Below are 19,488 nucleotides of genomic sequence, written 5' to 3'. Positions count from 1 at the left end.
TTCTCTCTTTCTCTCTCTCTCTCTCTCTCTCTCTCTCTCTCTCTCTCTCATCTACACACACACACACACACACACACACACACACACACACACACACTAGCGCTCAACACAGACAGCATCGTCAGAAGGAAGAGCGCAGGGCAAGCTAGCGAGACAGAAGTTAAGCTCTCCTTGCAACATGGCAAATTGAACCTCCCCCACCCTCATTCAGATCTGGCGTTTGGAATTATTTTGGTTTTCATGTGACGATATGACCCTGAAGGTAAGCGCGTCATGGACTAAAGTAAAACAGTATGTTGGATGTGCCACGCAATGCTCAATTACATGGGTGGGAACTAGTGTGTTAGCGCAGTTAGCTCGTTAACGTGTTGGCCGTCTAGCCCCACGCAGGGGTAGCTCGTTAACGGAGATTTGCCGTGTTGTGGCGTTAACGTCATTTCAACGAGATTAACGCTGACAGCACTAGTGGGAACACAACGAATATGACTGCACATTTACGCCGACATCATCCTAGTGCAAAGACAAGTGGAAGCAGACAAAAACAACAAGCATGCATGCTACAAACTTTACCCGAGTCATTTAGACAGCCGTTAGCACATGATTCTCCTTATGGGGACCTGATATGTTTAATATTGTGGCGAGCTCAGACAAGGAGGAGACGGAGGTGTCGTTTGGTCTTGCTTCCCGTGAGCTAGCCAGGGAGCACAGCCGTTTATTGACATCTGCAGAAGAACACTGCCGCTAGCTAACTGCTCAGCGCCAACAAGCAACAACAACACACAGGGCGCCCTCTGACCCCGGAAGGACACACCGTCGCAGCGAGAGGGCGTCACCCGTCACTATGGCAACATAAACAAAACATAACTGTACAAACAGAACCCCGAACAGCCCTGACCCGCTACATAGCCCCCACCTAAGGGGTCAGTCGTCCCCGACGACCCCATTACCCCACACAAAGTCCTGCAAATGTCCAGGTGCCTTCTTTTGGCGCACCGGCCGGTCACGACCGGCGGGGGAAAAGTCACTCGGGTCAGAACATGGGGTGCCACCATCATCCCACTTCTGACACCAATGTGGCGAGCTCAGACAAGGAGGAGACGGAGGTGTCGTTTGGTCTTGCTTCCCGTGAGCTAGCCAGGGAGCACAGCCGTTTATTGAACTGAAAGACCTGCCGCTAGCTAACTGCTCAGCGCGCAACCGCACAACAACAACAACACACAGGGCGCCCTCTGACCCCGGAAGGACACACCGTCGCAGCGAGAGGGCGTCACCCGTCACTATGGCAACATAAACAAAACATACTGTACAAACAGCCCTGACCCGCTACAATATGCTGCTGAGAATATAGCCCAGAAGAAGCGTATAGTATAGCTTTTATTTTGGAAAGAGCCATTTCTCTGTAATAAACTCTCTTTTCCAAAGATGAGTGATTCCTCAATCAGATACAGGGCTCTGCAAATCGCTAGCCCGACGTCCCGGGGCTAGCGATTTTTCCAGTCGGGCTACCAAAATCTATCTGCCTGCTCGGCAGTAGAAGGAAAAATATTTGTGGCGAGCTCAGACAAGCGAGGAGACGGAGGTTCGTTTGGTCTTGCTTCCCGTGAGCTAGCCAGGGAGCACAGCCGTTTATTGACATCTGCAGAAGAACACTGCCGCTAGCTAACTGCTCAGCGCGGCAACCGCACAGCAACAACAAAACACACAGGGCGCCCTCTGACCCCGGAAGGACACACCGTCGCAGCGAGAGGGCGTCACCCGTCACTATGGCAACATAAACAAAACATAACTGTACAAACAGAACCCGAACAGCCCTGACCCGCTACAATATGCTGCTGAGAATATAGCCCAGAAGAAGCGTATAGTATAGCTTTTATTTTGGAAAGAGCCATTTCTCTGTAATAAACTCTCTTTTCCAAAGATGAGTGATTCCTCAATCAGATACAGGGCTTGCAAAATCGCTAGCCCGACGTCCCGGGGCTAGCGATTTTTCCAGTCGGGCTTTGTAGGAAGGAAAAATATATTGTGGCGAGCTCAGACAAGGAGGAGACGGAGGTATCGTTTGGTCTTGCTTCCCGTGAGCTAGCCAGGGAGCACAGCCGTTTATTGACATCTGCAGAAGAACACTGCCGCTAGCTAACTGCTCAGCGCGGCAACAGCACAGCAACAACAACAACCTCTGACCCCGGAAGGACACACTGTCGCAGCGAGAGGGCGTCACCCGTCACCATGGCAACATACACAAAACATAACTACAAACAGAACCCCGAACAGCCCTGACCCGCTACAATATGTCAATGCTTTTGCATTCTTTCGGAAATGTAGCTGGGTAATTATGTCATTGGCATCGGTGAGCCACTGTCAATATGTGACATATTGAAATCGCGTTTGAATTTGCGCTTGTTTTTTGCTTTCACTTTGCAATCGCGCGAACTGTGTATAGAGAGCGACAGCACTGATTGGTGAGTGATGATAATTTGCGCACCAATTCCTCTGACATCGTCTTATCAATCGTTAGCTTACTATGCAAACATGACAAGTGAAATCTCCCGCAGCAAGCTTAAACATAGTGAGAGGTTGATCGCGCAGAGAATCGCTGACCGTTATGTGTGTGTTGTGTGTGTGTGTGTGTGTGTGTGTGTGTGTGGGTGTGTGTGTGTGTAGTGTGTGTATATGTATGTATGATAATGGAAATAGCCAGTTTGACTGACAAGCTGAGGGCCATTTATGTCCTCACAGTGCCAGCAAGTCTACATCAATATTTGACAGAAACTGTCAGTTGGTTTACTTTTCCTGATGACATGTGTAGCGCTTCAGTTATTGTTGGTGAAGCTGGGAAACAGCCATGGTCACACATGTCCTCCATCTTGAACTGCAGCTGGCGGTCCTTATTCTTCCTGGCATAGCAACTCGTGAACTAGTTCTGCTGCATCACCAGCCACAGTTGAGCATGGAAGAGAAAGTAGATAGCACCCATAAATTTGCACCTTATCACAGATGCATGGGCTACGTCCACACGTATGCAGGTATTTTGTTAAACCTCTGTGCATCTTGAAATGCATTTTAAAATTCATTTTCTGTGTTTACACAGAAACGATGTCAAAGGTGTGTACCTTTATCTCCTTTTACTTTTGATTTCAGACTGTGTGCTGTATTATCATTTGTGGGCTTTTGATTGGCCAGCATTTCTTCACTGTTATGGTTAAAGTGTACCTCTGGACGTACCCTCAGTCGCTGTCAGACAAATATCATATTGGTGCATCCCTGACAGTTAAACTGTAAACTTTGATCTGTGCTTTTATAGGACCCCTCATCCATGGCTGTCCCTCTTCTACCTCTGCTGTGGAAGGACCCACAGTCAGCAGCACCATAGCATAAATACTGTTGTCTTACACCCTGCACTGTTTCTGTTTGTTGCAGCTGATGAGGACCTGTGCTGACCTCTTCCGTCTGGTGCCCTTCATGGTGTTTATCATCGTCCCCTTCATGGAGTTCCTTCTTCCCGTCTTCCTCAAACTGTTCCCAGAGATGTTGCCCTCCACCTTTGAGACGGAGACCAAAAAGGCATGCACACATACCCATACACACACTCTGCTGCCTGAGTAAACTTATAATAGGGTTCATTGGGATTATATAACCTTTCAGACGGGACTCCAGCAGGCTGCTGACTTGATCTAATCTTGATAGAAATACAATAATGTAAACAAGCAAAATACAAGAATGGCTAAATCTGAAACTAATAAATATATGTACAATATATAATAGTATATGCATTTCTGGATGTGTATACTAAATATTTTTCTACGTGTGTGTGTGTGTGTGTGTGTGTGTGTGTGTGTGTGTGTGTGTGTATATGTATGTATGATAATGGAAATAGCCAGTTTGACTGACAAGCTGAGGGCCATTTATGTCCTCACAGTGCCAGCAAGTCTACATCAATATTTGACAGAAACTGTCAGTTGGTTTACTTTTCCTGATGACATGTGTAGCGCTTCAGTTATTGTTGGTGAAGCTGGGAAACAGCCATGGTCACACATGTCCTCCATCTTGAACTGCAGCTGGCGGTCCTTATTCTTCCTGGCATAGCAACTCGTGAACTAGTTCTGCTGCATCACCAGCCACAGTTGAGCATGGAAGAGAAAGTAGATAGCACCCATAAATTTGCACCTTATCACAGATGCATGGGCTACGTCCACACGTATGCAGGTATTTTGTTAAACCTCTGTGCATCTTGAAATGCATTTTAAAATTCATTTTCTGTGTTTACACAGAAACGATGTCAAAGGTGTGTACCTTTATCTCCTTTTACTTTTGATTTCAGACTGTGTGCTGTATTATCATTTGTGGGCTTTTGATTGGCCAGCATTTCTTCACTGTTATGGTTAAAGTGTACCTCTGGACGTACCCTCAGTCGCTGTCAGACAAATATCATATTGGTGCATCCCTGACAGTTAAACTGTAAACTTTGATCTGTGCTTTTATAGGACCCCTCGTCCATGGCTGTCCCTCTTCTACCTCTGCTGTGGAAGGACCCACAGTCAGCAGCACCATAGCATAAATACTGTTGTCTTACACCCTGCACTGTTTCTGTTTGTTGCAGCTGATGAGGACCTGTGCTGACCTCTTCCGTCTGGTGCCCTTCATGGTGTTTATCATCGTCCCCTTCATGGAGTTCCTTCTTCCCGTCTTCCTCAAACTGTTCCCAGAGATGTTGCCCTCCACCTTTGAGACGGAGACCAAAAAGGCATGCACACACACACATACCCATACACACACTCTGCTGCCTGAGTAAACTTATAATAGGGTTCATTGGGATTATATAACCTTTCAGACGGGACTCCAGCAGGCTGCTGACTTGATCTGATCTTGATAGTTTACTCTGAGACACGTGTCTGGCATTTATAAGCACAATGTAAACTCTAAATGTTTTGTTTTTTAACATGTTGTCAGCAGACAACCTTTGAACTTTTTATGTGTTAAGTAGGTGCATCTGTCAACAACTGTAACTATTCCTATGACCTGTTCTGATATCGGTCTTTCTTAAACTGCATCATCATTTCTGATGTGTTAAACGCCGTCTTCCCTCACGCACTGAAAGTTTCTGTTGTGTGCGCCCTGTTATCTCTGATCCTGCGTGGTTGTTCTGGAGCACAGCTGAATGATTCAGAGATATGTTGTCATGCTGCTGGGCAGCTTGGAGGTGTCTGCTCTCTGAAACTTAGTTAACAATAATAACAATTAAAGAAAAGAGTAAAACAGCGTTAAAAGCAATGTCAGGGAAAGTCCAAGCCAAATGTAAACTCAACTTACTGTGATATACATTTTATTATTTGCAGTAAGCAAAATGCTGTCAAAGGGAAAATGTGGGCTTCCTTTTTATTGAGCTGTAAAAGCTTCTTATCCTAAACATTCTTCCTGATACCTATACTGAAGCATAAATTAGTTTCCCATAAAAAGCTCTATGGTTTCTGTATAATATATATAATGGGTGTTAAATGCAGCTAAACATAATCAATCAGAGACTGTGTTTTGTTTTGTTTTCCCCCCCTTCTCAGATGATCTTGTCGCATCACTCTGATCTCTTCCCCAAAATGTTTTCCTCTCTAAACTTTAAGGACATAGTTTCTTTAGCCTCTCTTTGCTTGTTGCCTTGCATTTTTAAACAATTGTTGTCATCCTGCAGGAGGAGAAGCAGAAGAAAGGTCTGGCTGCGAAGCTGGAGCTGGCTAAGTTTCTGCAGGAGACGATCGCTGAGATGGCTCGAAGGAATAAAGCAAAGTCGGACGATGAGGCGCAGCGCTTCTCCAAATACGTTCAGGAGGTGAATGACAGCAAACTCGTTGCTCTAACGTTGTTACTGATCCGCTGTCACGTGTTTGAGGGATGACTGAAGAAGCTTTACTATAGTAATGCGTCCGTAACTTTCCATTTCAGGTTCGGGGCACAGGAGAGCAACCCCAAACGAAGGACATTGTCCGCTTCTCCAAGCTGTTTGAGGACGAGCTGACGCTGGAGCACCTGGAGCGCCCCCAGCTGGTGGCTCTGTGCAAACTGTTGGAGCTGCAGCCTATTGGCACCAACAACTTGCTGCGCTTTCAGCTGATGATGAAACTCAGAGCCATCAAGTCGGACGATGAGGTGAGACTGAGCACCGGCACCCGAAAGCTCGTTACCACAAGTTTACAGCTGTGACTAGGAGAGATACACAAAGGCTGTAAAACTAAACAACCATTAATCATCTCAGGTGACATCACAGGCTGGGTTTAATCATCTGCCAGTTATGATCAGATTATCTCTTTCTCTTCTTTCCTGCTTTACTTAGTGTCTGATGTTACTGCACATAAAAATAGTACATCTTTAACAAGAAGTAAATCTGTAATAAATGTCTCTGACTTGACTTGTTTCAGATCAGTTTTACTACAATGTTTCCTTTTAAGGTAGAAAGTTCTGAAACACCAAATATATCCTCTTTTTACTGTGCTGCATATGTACACAGCTGCTAGACATACGTTGATCAAGCTAAAGAGTAACTTTTCTCATGCTTCAGTTTTTCACTTCCTCTTTCATCCCTTCACAGATGATTGCAGCCGAGGGTGTGGCGGCCATGAGTGTGTCAGAGTTGCAGGCAGCGTGCCGCATTCGTGGGATGAGGTCTCTCGGTCTTACTACAGATCAGCTTCGTGAGCAGATGCAGCAGGTGAGCAGCCGGTTTTTAACGTGTTTTCTTTAAGCGTTCAGTTGGGAGTCGCCCACAGACAACGCTGTTTGAGGTCAGCTGGAGCAAAATGGTTCAGATTTGCTCTTGAAGACAAGTTCATCTTGGAGAAAAATGAGGAGTACTGTAGGACATGATGGCAAGCTATTGGTCCAGTTATTGGATCTGCTTTTCAGCCTGTTGAGACTAATATTAGCAGGTTTGCCAACTTTGCAAAATAAATCCTTACAAATACAGGCATCCAAGAATATAAGTGCACTGAATGGGTTTTAATTGGAAAAATAATAAAGGAAAATGAGGAAATAACAGAATAAAATAAATAAAAAAGTTATTGGTGTTTACAACAACACAGATCTAAATTAATGAGACAATCTCACCACCACCGATTTTTCCATCCAGTTCTTAAAGTCAGGATCAGGTCGACGTCTGATCCAAATATCAGAGCTAATTAGAAAAAAACCTTTTAATCAAAAGCAAACCTTTTATACCTTTCCAGTAATCTCGTTTCATAAATGTTTTTCTCTCATCTAGTGGCTGGACCTGCACCTGAATGAGAACGTTCCTCCATCGCTGCTGCTGCTCTCCAGAGCCATGTACCTGACAGACCTCAAACCCAAACCCCACGTCATCCCGCCTGTTCCTAAGATCGAGGTTCGTCCTTTGCAGACAATTTAAAATCCTACAACTTAATTCACTGACCTATCAGTCGGCCAGAGAAAGCTGCACAACGCTTAACACTCCAGCTGTGTAAAAAAAACCAAAAGAAAAACAGGATCGTCTTTGCTAATCATGATGGAAATAAAAACTGTTTTAAATACAACCAAAAGAACAGAGTAGAAAGTAAAAAGCTGGAAATATAAAAACAGGTTTTGAATGTGAAATGGAGCACATCTGAGAAAGAGAATGATAATCAAATTAAACCAGAGCAGTTTATGATTTTAGACGTGTTCTTCTCACCTCATATTTGTTGGTTGGTCTGCAGAAGGTTGGTGTGACTCCAGAGGAAAACCCAGTAGCAAATACAGTCCCAGTCAGCAGCGACAGGTTGGCAGACCCTGCACTCATCATCAAAGACAGACCGGTCAGTGCACGCCTAACAAAACCAAACACTGAACCCCAACAACACACATGAGCACGAGGTCAGATGAACTGTATTTATGACACAGGAAATTGGGCCAAAGCTGCAGGTCTGCAGAGATTTCCTCCTCAAGACCAAAACTTTATTTTCATGCTGGAGGAGCTCTGCTGCCCATTTTTAGGCATACTTGAGTGCATGGATATTTTCTGAGATATAAGGGACAAAATAAATTACTAATCGTCATTTATACCTCCCAACACAGGACATAAAGCCAGTCAGTTGTATCCATTATTATTATCTAATGATATATTTATCATATTTTTCTTCTCCTCTATCGACTTTTAGGCAGAGGAAGTGAGAGACAAAGCTCCAGCCGTGTCAGACAAACCTCTGACTCCTGCTGAAGTCCTTCAGGTGAGTGTCCACAGAAACCTGAATGGTTTCCAGTAATTTCTTCCCACTTTGGTCTCATTCGTCTGTCACACTGACCTGAACATGCGATTGACGTGCTCTTATGATAAATCTTTTAGGTAATCACTGAAAGCAGAATAAAACATAGACACAGAATAATAAATTAATCCGTGAGGGTTAAAAATATCTGAAAACGACCTGTGACTGTCACACAGTCACATTTATCTTTTAAAGTCAGTCCTCCCAAGATGTGTAAAGACATTTTAAGATTCTTTGTACGGATTTTTTTTCATCTTATTTTTAGCATCTTTCAAACGAGTCTAATTTCAAATGTTCATGACTGCCATTAGTCCTGGTCGTTTGATTTCTCCTTTGTTTATTTATGTTTTAAAGACGTGAAATCATTTTTATCCGTCATGATAAATCAGTGAAACATGTTAATGATGCCTTTGCAAAGTCTGGGCCTAACTGAGCGCTTTCAGAGCTGATTAGTGGTGAACTATTCACTCCTGGCTGCTGATTTGAGGTGTTCTTTAAGCTCCAGAGAGATTGTACTGTGCTGCAGTTTGTGCAAGGTGTGAGTGATGTCAGGTGATGAGCTTTTTCTCTCAACTTTCAGTTGTGCAGAGCACCGTTTGCTCACCCTGCCCCCCAGAGTGAGACGGCCAACAGGGAGGTTTACTGTAACATCCTGAGGCAGTCTAAAAATGGCATTAGTGTGGGAAACCATAAGAACATACCTAAGGGGAGATTGGATTTGTGCCTTAAGTTTTGACATTTTAGACACTGAAGTTAAAGAAATGCACTGTTATTTGGGTGTATTATTAGGATTTTTTTTGTGCAGATGTTTTAAAAATATTTTTTTCTACATTTGGAAGATCACACAAATCATGGGCTCCAAATACACAAAGAAGCAGACATCTTTTTACCTCTTTCCTGCAAACATCTTCCGCTCTTTATGGATTGTTAATATATTCACGGCTAGTGTGTAAAAGGCCAAGTCAAGCCACAGGTCTAGGTGTATGGGCTTCTTTATCTACCGACAGCTCATGGCCGTAAATTCTTCAGAATTGCATATTCTTCAATGTGTTTGCCGTGTTTTCTCAGTGTCTGGGCACCATGCTGCAACTCGTTTGACCCAGGCAACAACGTCACTGTGTCCATTGTATTTCTTGGGTCACTGCAGACTTCTTAACAGCGTTAAGAAGAAATTTGTTTTGTCTTGATACATGTTCAGTAGGAGATGATAATGTTTAAACACTCTTCCAATCTTTTCCACAGGCCAAAGCGGCAATAGAAGGAACTCAGAAGAGCAAGATCAGTGCGAACGGCGTGTGAAGATGAGCAGGAGAGCCTGGAGCGAGGGGAGGAATGGACGGGGCTAAAACCCCTTATTCTGTTTTTGAACCAGCATCTCACCCAGGAGTCCTGCCCGCTCCTCATCTTCCTCACTGCAGGTTCGGCGGCTTCACCTCAGCTTTGCGCACCCCGATCTCTGACACTCTCCCAACGTGCTACCGCCCTGGCAGTCAGCTGATGGCTGCTGATTCTGTGACCTGAAGTCATTTCCTGGTGAACTGTTTGTGATGACGATGGTTTCTCCCTTTGTACATTTGTAAATATGCTCATTTTTGTTTTTGTGTTCTGTAACTGAAGCAGCAGCAGCTTTGTACAGTTTGTTATGCGCATACCAGGTTTTATTTGCAGGTGTTTTTAACTCCTGTGCCAGCTGAGAGAGAAGTCAACCCTTTTCTTTTTTCTTTTCTTTTTTTCCCCACAGTAGCTGCCCCACCTTTGTTAAAGTCAGCTGTAGGCACCAGAAAGATGCTGCCTACATAAAATATAAAAGGTATTAAAATGTCAGAGATTGAGTTGATCTGATGGTGAAACAGCAGGTTTAGATTGGGGTGGGTGGGGGGGGTGATGATGACGTGCTGCTGTTAAGTGAAGAGGGGTTCGTCATTAAGTGCGAGCTCACTGGTACAGCCACTGAAAGGACCAGCTATTTCAAGTGTATTATGTTTTAACACTATGATGCTAAAGAGTCTTTAAACGGAAAATGCTTGATGTCCGCTCGCGTGGAGAAGCTGTAAGCCTGAAGCCACACATGAGATGATTATTTTTTGGTATCGTGGCTGATTTGCCCAAATGTCTAACATCGTTATGCCCCCATATTTACTGTCATGAAAGTTGGAAGGTTTCTCCAGCTTTGTGTGTGTGATGCTTCAAACTCCCTGTAAACATTTAATGGAGAAGCAACTTGTGTGGTGTTTTATTTCTTTTTCTTTTTACCCCACTCGTTGCTATTTATCCGTAGGCACCTCCTGGAAGTGGATGACATAACTGAAAGGACATTTTAACTCCAATCATTGCTGGTTAAGACTTGTTTCACTGGTTTTACACATGTGCCTAAGGTTAGAGGGTGATTGTCTGTCATCAGAATATATTACTTTGGTTTTTCAGTCACCTCTGTGTTTGAAGCGCCCAGTTGCACCTTTTTCTCTATAGACGAATGTCTCCTGTTTGGCCCCTTCCCGTTTGATCCAAATGATTCCTCGAATTATAATCACCAGTGTTGTTACTGATGGGAAAAGCAGACACCTTTTCAATCATCTCTACATCCTGCGCTGAAGGAGATCAATAAAAAGACTCAAAACTTTCTCTCTTTTGTGCTTCAGTTTTTAATGGATGTGAACTGTTTTTGCAACGTTGTGTCATCAGTAACGGATCAGTGCTTTCTAAAGAACCCTGTAGTCACACCTGACTCTGGGGTCAGAGGTCATGATGGGTGTACTGCAATGCCAGTTCAGCATATCCAGGCTTTCTTTGTGTTCGCAGGTTTGACAAACTCGGACCCAGTTAGAGATAAAGGGTGTCAACTTTCTCTTTTTCTCTGCCCACTTCAGAGCCGTTACAGTCATTAGTCTCATTAGTTCATAGCTTTTAATGCTTTCAGTGTGTTGTGGATGAGTGCTAGCTAGTTACTCGAGCTCTTAATTCGAAACTTTAGTTACTCAAAACTTTAAACTTGATTTGTTCAAACATTAAATGTTACTCCATATTCAGGATTTTGTCCTGTAACCTAATCAAGGAGACATTAAATCACTTTAGTTTGTGTTTCTGATCAAAGTTCTACTCATTTAATATTCTTGCTGATAAATGGCCTGTAAATAGACTTGTTGCAAATTAGGATCAAACATAAAACCACTTACAGATGTGTACAGGTGTAGTCAGAAGTTGACATACACTCATCATGGGAGCAGCTGCCCACATGGAGGAGCCAAATACCTCCTGAAGAAGAATTTTATGGTCATACAAGATCAGAGTATTGAGGGTTTTTTGTTTTTTTTTATCACAATGAGAAGAGGTATGTTTGGAGGAGTAAAGTTGAGGCTTTCAATATTTATATAATTTCCTGAAGCCTGTCGTGAGAGACATTGAACCTGCTGAGACATTTGACAGTTTCATGAAGTTCTGCGTGAATAATCGAACAGATCTTGTGCCTGTTAGACCTGACGCTAAAGTGAACTACACACGGTGACAAGAACAGATCAGATGAAGCTCAGGAAGTGCAGAGAGCTTAATGCGATTGATGTCGAAAAGCTCTTAAAGAAAAAGCTGGAGCTTAAAATCAGAAGTAGAGACTATAGAGGTGTCGTCCAAGGGTTTTCTCTATAGTCACCCGCATTACATTGATGCTGCTGGGCAGCAACATCCAAACAGAGCTGCTCTGAGGCCTTCATCATATGGAGAAACACAGAAAAGGAAAAAGAAGAGAGTGCAACAGCAGCATGGTGTATCAGTCATTTGGCCCTTCATCTGAAACTGTTTTTGGATTTTTTAATATGGACTTCTGTGAAAATGAGTTTAGATCACTCATTCCCAAACTTAAGAATGTCACAAACCAAGAGACACTACTCTTCTCCCCCCGCAACACCCTCATGGCCCACCAGGGGGCAGCACCCCACACGTCTAACCCCTGGTTTAGAAATTTGAAGATCTCGTAGTCAAAGGAAATCTAGATTTATGGTTTTGAGAAACATCCCGATGACTTTTCAGTAAATTATAATTTAAAAAAAAAATAATCTAAAACCTTTCATCTAATGCCAACATCTGTGGATGGATGACACCAGTGTGAGCTGCTCACCTGCGCTGTGAAGGATATCAAAGACATTTTTAAAAGAGTCAGAAAAGTTGTTGTCTCTAGTTTGAGCTTGAGTCGAAGGTTTAAATGAATGTGTTTTCTCTGGGTCGAGATTGACAATGAATGACAGAGTGAGTGTGTGAATGTCTGTGGTGTATTTTGGGAGATGGTGACGGGAAGGGGGTTGAATTTTTTGTCGCCATGGGGACAGGAGGGGCTGACATTTGAAGTTTATCTCATACACAAGCAGTGCTGCCGTGGACTCGCTGGAAGCACAGGTCAGTGTGTGTTTGTGTGCTTTGTGGTGAATTTGTCTTAACCTGAATGTTTTACACGCTATGGTGTCCTCCCGCCTCTTCTCAAAGAGCAAACAGAGCCAACGTGTTCATGATTACAGGCTCGACCTGGTGAGAGACTTTACGTGGACATCAGGTGATAGATAAGTTTTGTGCACTTCTTTGTTTTCCTTTTGGTGGCGGGGAGCGATTCAAGAAAGTGTTTTGCGTTTTAAAAACAGCTATAAATATGGCTGGCTGCTGAAAGACTGCTCTATTTTAAGCTCGCCAGCTATAACGGACCTACAGCTTCGTGTTGATAACAGTAGGGCAAGAATGTGTCGTGCAAACGCATATGACGGTTGTAATTGATGCAATGCACTGATACAGTTACATGCATTTCAAAGATTATTCAGAGGTTTTTCTAACTTCACAGTTAGGGTCATGCATTTTAAGGTTTCAGTGAGTTTTTCCATTTATATTAAATAATCATAAGACAGCACTGCGCAAGTACGGATCAGTGCTGTTAAAGGCAGGGCTGTGCACATAGATTTACAATATTATGTCACTCAACTCTATGGAGGGTTTAGTCAAAAATAGACTGCACACAAAGAAAAGGAGGAAGACTCCAGGTGTGAAAAATGAAACCTCGTGGCCTACAGAGGATAAATTATAATATTACTATTGTCTTCCTGTTTGCTTTCTTCTCTGACTTCTCTCTGCAGTGGTACAAAGATGAAGCCAACACTTATAGCCATCTTGTGTCTACCTCTTCTCGTCATTCATATTAAACCTTCACTGGCTTCCAAAAGAGGAAAGTTTCCTCAGATAATGAATGCTTTTAAGAAGCCTTCAAAAACAAAACCTAATCAGGACACTAAGTCTAAGACCCAACAGTCCACACAGTTCAACCAAGGAGGTTACCCCCAACAACCAGGCAGACCAGGAGGTTACCCCAACACAGGAGGCTACCCTCAACAACCAAGCAGACCAGGAGGTTACCCTTACCAAGGAGGTAACCCCAACCAAGGAGGTTACCCTCAACAACCAAGCAGACCAGGAGGTTACCCTTACCAAGGAGGTAACCCCAACCAAGGAGGTTACCCTCAACAACCAGGCAGACCAGGAGGTTACCCTTACCAAGGAGGTTACCCCAACACAGGAGGCTACCCTCAACAACCAGGCAGACCAGGAGGATACCCTTACCAAAGTGGGTACCCTAATCAAGGATTCTACCCAGGGTACCCAGGGCATCAAGCTGGTGCTTACCCAGGACCGGGCTACCCATACTGGGGCAGTTATGGCAGTTACGGGGGTTATCCAGGCGGATACATAAACCACAACCCAAACAACAAAATCCTGAGTCCTCACTATGCCAGCAGCTTTGGGTATGGGGGTCATGGTGCTGGTGGCGGCTCTCCCTTCTCAAACTATGCAAAGGCACAGGGCTTTGTTCCCTCTGATAAATCCAAAGGTTTTGGTCGCAGAGCAGCATTGGCGGCAGCTGGAGGAGCTCTGACAGGAATGGCCCTGGGCTACGGGTTAGGAAGGTTCCCCCGTCCTCACTTTCACTTCCACAGCCCCCAGGAGGAGTATTACTACAACTACTACATGTACAGGAAGTATGGTATTAGATCTACTGATACAAATGACTTCAGCAGAGATTACGAATACATACAAGTTGATGTAACATTTGATAGTTTCATAAAGTCCTGCATGAATAGAGCAGATCTTGTCCCTGTAAAGAATCGAAAACCAAACCTCAAACCAGCTGTGACTACATCTAAACCCCCCACAGCTGCTACTGTGAACTCCACCATTGCATCAATTACTGCTGCTCTTGGCACTGCCAGCAGCGCCACAAGTAACAGCACCGCAACGAAAAACTCCTCAACCGATTCCCCTTCAACTCCTCACCCTCCGAATAAGTATGAAGACAATCCTGCACCTGCAGCTTCACAGCTCCTCCAAACTGATGATGACGACACAGTGAGCATTGTGGAGATTGGTTACCCAGCACTGATCACACAGGTTAAGCTCAAGAGGTGCATCGAACTTTACATCGTCAATGCTGAAAGAAACTTGAAGAAAAAGACCAAACTTGAAAGCAGCAGTGGAGCGCAAAGACTGCAGACAGACCTGCGAGGGCTTTTCTCTGTCATCACCAGCATTATAGTGATACTGCAAACACAGCTGCACTAAAGCCTTCTTTACACAGAGAAACTTGTGTGATGTGTTGCTCATTTGGTTTTTATATCTGACCAAATGAGTGTGCGATGAAACACTCACAACCCATATGCAACACTTTCACAGCCCACCAGGGGGCAACATAGCAGACCTTTATAATCACTGGTTTTTGTAGATATTTGCAGACACCAGAAGAATTGTAATCAAAGTCTAGATGTTTGGTTTTGAGAAAAATCTCAGCGAGTCTGGAGTAAATTATAATAAACAAATGTAAAAGTTTTCATCTTATGATTCATTTTGGGTCATACGTTGTGCATGAATGACATCAGTAGCTGAGTAGAGTATGCTTTAACTAAGATTGTAAATAAGTTAAAGTTTGTAAGCATGTCAGCATGCTAGAAGCAGGATGAATCTGAAAACACTAGTGTGAGCTGCAGATGGACTCTCATTGTATTTACTGAAGAAACCTGATTGGTATCAGCCCTAAAGATGATCCATTCTGATCTATTACATATATGATGGAGTCAAATATGTTTAAAGTAAAAAAATTCCAAAGCCATGCAATGGCCAGATTGGAGTCTTTACTGGGCTAATTCTGGCCTTATGTTTGACACCCCTGCAATAAACAGTAACCTCGTGTGATTGAAGTTGCACCCTTTTCCTCTCCTCTTCTGTTTGATTCAAATGAATCCACAGCCTTTATCATGAATTTTTACTTCAGGTCAGCTGGGATAAGTGATCGATGGAGAGAATTTTGACTGCAGTCACAGAAATGCAACACAGGAGGAAACAGGCTGCACTGGACCACAAGAGCAAAACATAAGAAAATAATTTGTATTTTATCTGACACGTTATAGGACAGATTTAATGAAGGAAATTATTCACAATTGCAGAATGAGCTACTGAAAAAGCACTGTAATTTCTATACAAAGACACACTTCAGTAAAACAAATGTGATATAATGGCTCAAAAATCCAATGTGAGCTCAGGTTTCCCACAAGTGCTTCTCTTTGAAAACAGCTTTCCAGTTACTGTGTCATGGATGTAGAGTGCACCGCTTCTTAGTTTGAATAGCACACTGCAACACTGAGGGATTAATCTAACACACCAAAGATTTTCTTTTTTACAGACTGAGCAGAGAGAAGTTGCTCTCTGTGTGCGCACTGCTGAGAAAAGGAAGTTCATTTCAGTTAATTTCTGCTCTGTTTCATGAAAACAGTGTTGCAGTGCTAAGTTTTAGCACCGCGATATCAGCTTTGAGTCATCCACGTAAAGTGCAGATTACGCACTAGTTTTGATAACATCTCTGCTCGTAAATCCAGGAGATTTTTAACGTCAGAAGATTTTTTCAGCTCCTACAGATGTTAGTCTGACCTCAAATGTTCCTTCTTCTTAAAAAAAGCCAGCTTTCGTAATGAAGGGATATTTAGCGAATTGAGGGGAATTTAAAACTGCTGGCTAAGGGTAAACGTAAATTCAGTAAAATTATAATTCATGCCGGCAGTAATGACACCCGATTATGTCAATCGGAGGTCACTAACCATATTGAATTCCCCTGCCCAATCAGACCAGGAGTGTCAAGTTTAGCCAGATGATATCTTTAAATTGCTGTCTGTCTGAGTGGTGTCCAAAAAATGACGTGGGCTTCATAGATAATTGGGAAACTTTCTGGAGGAAACCTGGTCTTGTTAGGAGAGACGGCATCCATCCCACTTTGAATGGAGCAGCTCTCATTTCTAGAAATCAGGCCAACGTATTAACCCCACAAAATGTGACCAGGAAGCAGAGTTGCAGTCTTACACGCCTCTCTGCAGCTTCTCTCCTCCTGTTATCCACCCAAACCCCATCCCCTGACTGTGTCAGCTCCCAAACAGACAAAAAAACAACAACTTTCTCTTTCTTCCAAGTCTCTGTTAGTACATGACTTAATAATTGATCAACAGATCGATTTAGTCTGCCTTACAGAAACCTGGTTGCAGCAGGATGATAATGTTAGCTTAAATAAAACAACAGTCCTGAGTCATTCTAACTATCAGAAACCTGAAGCACAGCTGAAGGGGCGGTGTGGCACCAATTACAGCCTATTACTCAAACAAAGACCAAGACCTCCCCCCCCCGAAAGGAGACACTCCCTGTTTTTGCCACACAAACATCCTCCAGTGACCAGCTGAGAGCTTTTTAACCGCGAGTGGTGAAAGCAAACACTTTACTCCATCATATCAGTACGCCTCTTTTTACAGTCTACATTACAAATAAACACAAGAGATGGTCAGGACAGAGATAAGCAAAGATAACTGTTCATATACAAAATTATTTACATATCAAACATTTCTTTAGGTCAAGTGGAAATTGGAAAGTGGAACTTTTTTTAAATGCCATAAAGACAGTTTTTTAATTAGAGTAAACAGAAAAGAAACTGAACAATGTTCTTCATGCTTTGTGGCCTGTTTAAACCCTGTTTCCTCTCTTGTCTGTTTCCAGTGTCTGCTCTGGTGAAAGGATGGCTGACGTTTCCGCACTGCCATTCCTGCGTTGTTGTAGACTTTCCTGAGTTCAAGTGCACCGCCACTCAAACCCGTTACTACAACCTGGCTTCCTGCTACCAAAGGAGTACTCTCCATGGGTTTCTCCCAGTTTCCTCTGGCTAGCCATTGATCCCTCTGCAGTCTGTCGATAAGCGAGCAGGCTTTCAACTCAATTTCCTTCAGAACTTAAAATTAATTATAGAACAATCACCTTTGGCAGAATCTAAATCTCTTCCTCTCGAATAGAGCTCCCCTGCCATGCTCCTGTAGTCAGAAACTCTTACCTGCTGCCATTTTTTCTGTTACCTCCCAAGTGTAAACACATCTTTTAAAACTGCAGAGTGTTTCTGAGTCCAGCTGTTTCAGTCCACTCATTTGGTAATTACGACACATGCAGCCAGACCTTTTCACTCATTTTCAATCCAGTCCTTATACCTGACCATTTTCAGAGAAATGTTTTTGTTTTTAAAGCCAGTTATCACTGCTCTATGAATGATTCAAGCATAAAAAGACATCGAGTGCATACTTTCACAAACAACAACGAACCAGTTTTAATGTTATATTTGGGCACTTTGTTCCTTTTTGACAGGTATAATAGAATAACTGCACTAACAAGCTGCTCCCAAAGAGCTATTAGCTGCAAAATAGCTTTTTCTTAAAAAAAACAACATAAAATAAAAATAGGAAACTGGACAAGCAGAAGGGAGTTTTTCCGTCCCAAGTGCTTACCCTTGGGTCATCTGATTGCTGGGATTTTCTCTGCATTATTGTTGGGCCTCTACCATACAGTATTAAGGTCACTGTTGTTGTGATTTGGTGCTATATGAATACAGTTGAGTTGAAAATGGAATCATTTATTCTTTCAGTATGAGCCAAATGTACGATATATGGTAAAACGTTCAGTAAAGCAGACACTTAAAAGTTGAACCATTAGTAAGTACACGCACTGAACTCTCGCTGCTGATTGGCTGTGGGCCCTTATTTGATTATTTTTCCATTTCCTTTTCCCCGGTGGATGCCGAGAATCGACTCCACCCCAGCCCTGCCCCCATCATCTTTTTCTAAGCGACCCACATCTCTCGTGCGGCCATATGTCAGACAGAAATGAAACAGTTGAAACCATAACCGGAGAGGTACGAGCGCCGCGGGGACATTATCGAAGACAAACAGGGAGGAAGGAACTCATCTGACTCACGGTCACCACACAGGTGAGGCTGTAGGTAAAGTAGAGCAATTCATGTTTCTACCTGTGATCTGTGCGCAGTTCACGTCACCTGGAGTAAACAGTCTTTATCTAACCGAGTATCAGGCAGTGGTTATTGCAGGGCGTATTCCAGTGAAGTTTTCCCCTTTTAATATGAATTCCCTGCATTAATATGCAGCTATAAATAAATTCTAACAACATGTAACATATGTTTTAATTGTTTCAAGGAACAAACCATCCACCAGGCAACTTGTTATTGCCTCCCATATCGCGGCAGCTCTTTAACAACAAGTTACAGGGAAAGGCATCACATACAGTTAAAAAAGTTTTTACAAGTATTTAAAGCAAAAATCATCGATTAGTTATCACTAGTCGCTGTATTAGCCTGAGACAAATAAAATGCTTACCATACCGAGGAGGTTATGTATAAAATAAAGAAAATACCTTTATTGCAAGTCTTTAATATATAATTTATAATCAATCCACTCCTTTTTAGCCACTTAAAATATTTTTATATAGCTATTATGTTACATTTGTTACAAAGCCAGCTGGCCTCTTGAAGAACAGTGAGTGTTTGACATTCATAAATAAAGAACATATAAAGGTCGCTTTGTCAAAAACCAATTTAATCTTTTAACTCATGGTAGAAATGGCATAAAATAGCTTGAGAACATTCACGACAGATATGCTTGACGTACATTTCACAGATTGAAGGCAAACAAGTCATTTAAAACTATTTAAATACAATCGCAACACCAGAATAAATAAAAGTTAATTAAATCAGGCTTAATTTTAATTGCTGTGTCACAGCAGCCGAACTGTTAAACACGACCTATAACAAGATCTGACAAGATAATTTAAACAACAGTTGTTGTTGTTTTTTTAAAGTATACAAAAGCAGCTATTTGTGTGTGAGGCGGGGAAGATTTTCGGTATCCAAAAATGCTCAGAT

General features: G+C 42.8%; 2 protein-coding genes across 3 annotated transcripts in view; both read left to right on the top strand.

The window, feature by feature from the left end:
* Positions 1-10,861, top strand: part of letm2 (leucine zipper-EF-hand containing transmembrane protein 2) — a 15,681-nt gene extending 4,820 nt beyond the window's left edge. For both annotated transcript variants that reach the window (XM_005924369.3, XM_005924370.3), the window contains exons 4-11: positions 3,418-3,561; positions 5,681-5,818; positions 5,932-6,135; positions 6,575-6,694; positions 7,244-7,363; positions 7,695-7,793; positions 8,136-8,204; positions 9,483-10,861. In XM_005924369.3, the coding sequence (XP_005924431.1) occupies positions 3,418-3,561; positions 5,681-5,818; positions 5,932-6,135; positions 6,575-6,694; positions 7,244-7,363; positions 7,695-7,793; positions 8,136-8,204; positions 9,483-9,539 (951 nt within the window). In that variant the 3' untranslated portion in view covers positions 9,540-10,861. The remainder of the gene's footprint in view (positions 1-3,417; positions 3,562-5,680; positions 5,819-5,931; positions 6,136-6,574; positions 6,695-7,243; positions 7,364-7,694; positions 7,794-8,135; positions 8,205-9,482) is intronic.
* Positions 10,862-12,277: 1,416 nt separating this feature from the next.
* LOC102313239 (keratin, type I cytoskeletal 9) overlaps positions 12,278-19,488 on the top strand; it is an 11,623-nt gene continuing 4,412 nt past the window's right edge. Inside the window, exons 1-2 of the mRNA XM_042220751.1 lie at positions 12,278-12,623; positions 13,346-14,815. Of these exons, the coding sequence (XP_042076685.1) occupies positions 13,356-14,815 (1,460 nt within the window). The 5' untranslated portion in view covers positions 12,278-12,623; positions 13,346-13,355. The remainder of the gene's footprint in view (positions 12,624-13,345; positions 14,816-19,488) is intronic.

Source organism: Haplochromis burtoni, unplaced genomic scaffold (assembly GCF_018398535.1).
Source record: "Haplochromis burtoni strain Fernald_Lab_line unplaced genomic scaffold, NCSU_Asbu1 Contig_54, whole genome shotgun sequence".
NCBI lineage: Eukaryota > Metazoa > Chordata > Actinopteri > Cichliformes > Cichlidae > Haplochromis > Haplochromis burtoni.
The sequence above is the reverse complement of the archived record's forward strand: the minus strand, read 5'-3'. Positions and strand labels throughout refer to the sequence as shown.